At 37.0% G+C, this 4,088-nt stretch overlaps 1 protein-coding gene across 1 annotated transcript in view; it reads left to right on the forward strand.

Annotated features, from left to right (window-relative positions):
• LOC109234887 (formin-like protein 18) overlaps positions 1-3,077 on the forward strand; it is a 16,100-nt gene extending 13,023 nt beyond the window's left edge. Inside the window, exons 15-18 of the mRNA XM_019400928.1 lie at positions 1,760-1,828; positions 1,923-1,989; positions 2,399-2,740; positions 2,838-3,077. Of these exons, the coding sequence (XP_019256473.1) occupies positions 1,760-1,828; positions 1,923-1,989; positions 2,399-2,538 (276 nt within the window). The 3' untranslated portion in view covers positions 2,539-2,740; positions 2,838-3,077. The remainder of the gene's footprint in view (positions 1-1,759; positions 1,829-1,922; positions 1,990-2,398; positions 2,741-2,837) is intronic.

Consider the following 4,088-nt stretch of genomic DNA (forward strand, 5'->3'; position numbering starts at 1 on the left):
GGGCAGGTGTGCTGCTTTTTTCTCTTATTTTCGTTTAATGCTGTGCTTCATTTGGATGGACAAGTTATAGATGTAAAGGACAACAAGGTCTCTCTTCCTTTCACCTGTGTGCCAACAATGAGAACTACTGTTTATTTTATTTGTTCTGCTCTCAATTCGACTTAATGAGCATTCCGTGTTTCTGAGTAGAATCCATTTTTTTTAAATGTAGCACCAAGGAGTTATATGGTAGGAGTCTAGGAAGTCCAATATGCTAGCAACATCATTTACCAAGTTCATCCTCCACTGAAACTGATATTACAGTAGATATTGAAGTTGTTCTCCTTTAGGACATCTGTGATTTGATTTCTAGCCAAACTATCCAAAATATGCATTAAGTGGTGCTCCAAGTGATGACAAGTTGGATAAAATGATTTTGGGCCCTAAAGAGAAGGGGATTTGCAGGATTGCTGCTTTTTTGAATCTCTTGGTTAATTTCAGGAGAAAGTGAACAATATGACTTTTGAATTAATGGAAAACCTATTTGCTGAATTCAAGAATTCTCTTTTGTATTTTTAATATTTTGCTGTGAAGACGAATTTCTTGACTGGATTTTCCGGAGCGTAAAACATTTTGTATTTTGCGAAATCAATGAATATGCAACAGTTATCAGCCACACTTTCACAATATTGGTGGATCTGGATGCTGATGCTATGGCCATCGACTTAGTAATATTGTTTGAACCTTTTGGGATGTTCTTGTAACCCCCTTTTCCTTTTGGGGAATATCATTTAATTTTTGGTTTTGCAGAGAATTTTCACTTCGTTTTGATTTAGAATATGTGGGAAGCTAATGAATTAGATTAATGGAATTCGTTTGCAAATTACATAGGAAAATTTTATTTCCAACATATTGTCCAGAGTTCAGAAGTGAGTTTAAGTTGCAGTCTTCAGGGAGGTGAGTCTAGTTGCAGGCTTGCAGCCTTCAAACTGTTGGTAGAAACGACCATAGCTACTCTATATGTGTGTGCTATTCAATCTGAATCTGTTTCACCTCTTGAAGTGTTTTACATGTTAAAAAGAAACAAGGAAAAATCACGTTTGAGGTTTGACACTGACCTTCTCTACTCCTCTTTCGTCCCAGCTCCTCCCTTTTCTCAATCTTTTGCTTAAGACCTGAAACAGCCAGCCATTTACTTTTGCTCCCATAAGACACAGTGACCTGTATCATTGCTGACATGGTGTATGCTTTCAAGGGAGTTTTATAATGGTGAGTGAATATGCTGTGGAAAGCCCTAATTGACTTGGAATTTTGGTTCCAAGTCATTGATGTCCCAGGCATAGTTTAGTTTCGTTTCCTCATTGGTCCAAGATAATTGCGTGTCTTGAGATGAAAGTATGGAAGTTCTTTCTTTCACTTTATTGCATGTCATGTTTAAGCATAGTAACTTGATCATCCTTTCTCATCTTTCTTGGTAAAGACGAGAGAAAAGCACTCACGTGTCCTTGCCATAGGGATGGGAATCCTCTTATTAACTTTTTCTTATTCCTTTTATTTTCACTTGGATAGCCAAGGGAAATAAAAAAGAAATCTTGAAACATTTTATTGGTACATGTTTTGGTGGGAGAACTAAAGAAATCAGAAAGTAGACTAGACGCATCCGTTTAAGGCTACCCACTTTGGTGGATCTTACCAAATTTTCACCTGATTAAAAAGAAGAAAGAAATTAGAAAGTAGATGATGAATATTCTAATTGATTGGTATAACTGCCATTTTCCAGGCTTTGAAGGATTTCCTTTGTCATGCTGAAGGTGAAGTGAGGTCCTTGGCTCAACTTTATTCTGGTGTGGTAGGTGTTATTTGTAACAGAAACAATGTGGTCTTTTTGTGTCTGTCCAACACTAAGATGTTCCTAATGGTGTGCCTTTCTCTGTACCTAACAGGGTAGAAATGTTGATTCATTGATTCTTTACTTTGGAGAAGACCCAGCTCGTTGCCCTTTTGAACAAGGTAATGTTTGATAAGTCATCGTCCTTATATAAGAAAAGTTGAATGCAACAACGATGTTGATTAAGTTGTTATCTACTAATTGGCTCTAATTCTCGTTTGTTTCTTTAAGAAGATATATAATTGGTCTTACTGATAGATAGCTTGGTTGATCAAATAACTTGTCAGCTTCCTAGCTTTAATTTGTGTTCTCTGTGCTTCAGATTTCTGCGACATTATCGCAGCTATCTGATGCTTTTATTCAGTGCCTTGCGGTGTTGTGCGTTTGTATAGCTTAAATTTTTTGAATTATAGCCGTGTTGTTCGTTTGTATGGCTTAAAATTTTTCAATTATACTATTCTACATTGATACAGACCATGCAAAGTGCGTCCTGTTGTCATGTGAACTTAACTCCATTTCTTTTCCCCCTAGTTATCTCAACGTTGCTAAACTTCCGAAGGATGTTTAATCAAGCCCTAGAGGAAAATCGCAAGCAGATTGAGTTTGAGAGAAAGAAAGCAGAGAAGGAAGCATTGGAGAATCAGAAAACGAGTCATTCAGAGAAAACTTGACCCATTCTGCATAGTCTGAAATAATGTACTCTTATATGAAAACATCATCATGGCAAAGCTTGGCCGAGATTGAAGATCCTGGGGAGCGAGAAATCAGTTATCTGACTGTATAAAGACGATGTACTTTTTCTGTGGAAAAACCGGAGATACGTTGGTGTAGGTTTGAATGCTTCCCAGTGTTCCTCTTTTATTATTGAGAGAGGTAATCTCGAGAACTGCATGCTCTTGCTACTCCTTTTCTGTCTTTGATCCTTCCTAACTTCTTTTTTCTGGTTTAATTCGTTTCAATTATCCTGCAGAATCGGGGAGTATGCAGATGGAATTACGTTGGGGCGGTAGGCTAATTGTACATACTAGGAAAAGAATGTAGAAATTCTTGGAGGTGATGCCTTTTTTTGTTCTTGGTGATAACCTAGTGCTAATAGTTTCATTCTTTATTATCTGTATTTCATGCTGATGATCCTAGTTTGATCTAGTTTTGTGGTCATCATCCTGTTCAATAAAAATAGTTGTTTATGTTAAGTTCCTTTATAGCGATCTCTCTCTCTCGTCAAGTCATTTATTTTTCGACATTTTGTTTGTGTGATGTTCTATATGTACGCCTCTCTCCCTCGTGTATCATTCTGATAATTAGGTTTTATTGAAGTACCAAGACTCGGATACTTCAAATTCCTTATCTTGCTTCTGCCTCAAGGATGAGATGTATCCGACTTATGAAAGGCTACAAGTTACATTTACTTAGCAGTGTAAACAATGAGTGTAATTGTTTATTAGTAGTAGTTTGTAATTGTAGTTCAAGATCCCATGTGCATGACGACCTGAGTTTGTGAAGCAAACAGCTCTTATGCAAGAGAGTTTTTGGCTGCATTAAAGGATAGTTCGGTGCACTAAGCTCCCGCTATGCCCGGGGTCTGGGGAAGGGTCTTATAAGAGTCTATTGTGTGCAGCTTTATACTGAATCACGTGCCGCAAACGCTCAGCTCTGTAGTGCTAAAGTTCAAAAAGTTACCAAGAAACTAATCTTGCTATTACTCCCATTATCCTATCAGTTTGCGCACTCTTGCAACTTTTCATGCATCTTTTCACCCTATAATAATGATAGTCTCGAGCCCATCACGACGACTAACACGAAGTGTTCACTTAGCTAAGATGCCATGATACCATGATAGTATATAATAATGATAGTATATTTGGTATAGTTAATAATGCAAGAACAAAATGTGGTGAATTGATAAATTTTCCTTTCATTTTATTTCGAGAAGTCTAGAAGTCATAACGCTCCCAAATTAAATTCTGCTGTTCGCATCGGTTAGTTATCAACAAAGTAACGCTGCACATTAATTATAATTAAGTTTAGACGTTATAAACAACAGCTTTTAGGAAATCCTTTGAAGAAACCTGTGAACCCAATACATTGACTTTACTTCCAATTTCAAGATAATAAATCGACCAGAATCCCTCCCTTGCTCACCTTTTCAACGTGTAAGGCCAATATTTCAATTTCTTGTTCTGGGAGTGATTCTGCCAATAGACCACATTAGATTTTCATT

This window comes from Nicotiana attenuata, chromosome 11 (genome assembly GCF_001879085.1).
Source record: "Nicotiana attenuata strain UT chromosome 11, NIATTr2, whole genome shotgun sequence".
NCBI lineage: Eukaryota > Viridiplantae > Streptophyta > Magnoliopsida > Solanales > Solanaceae > Nicotiana > Nicotiana attenuata.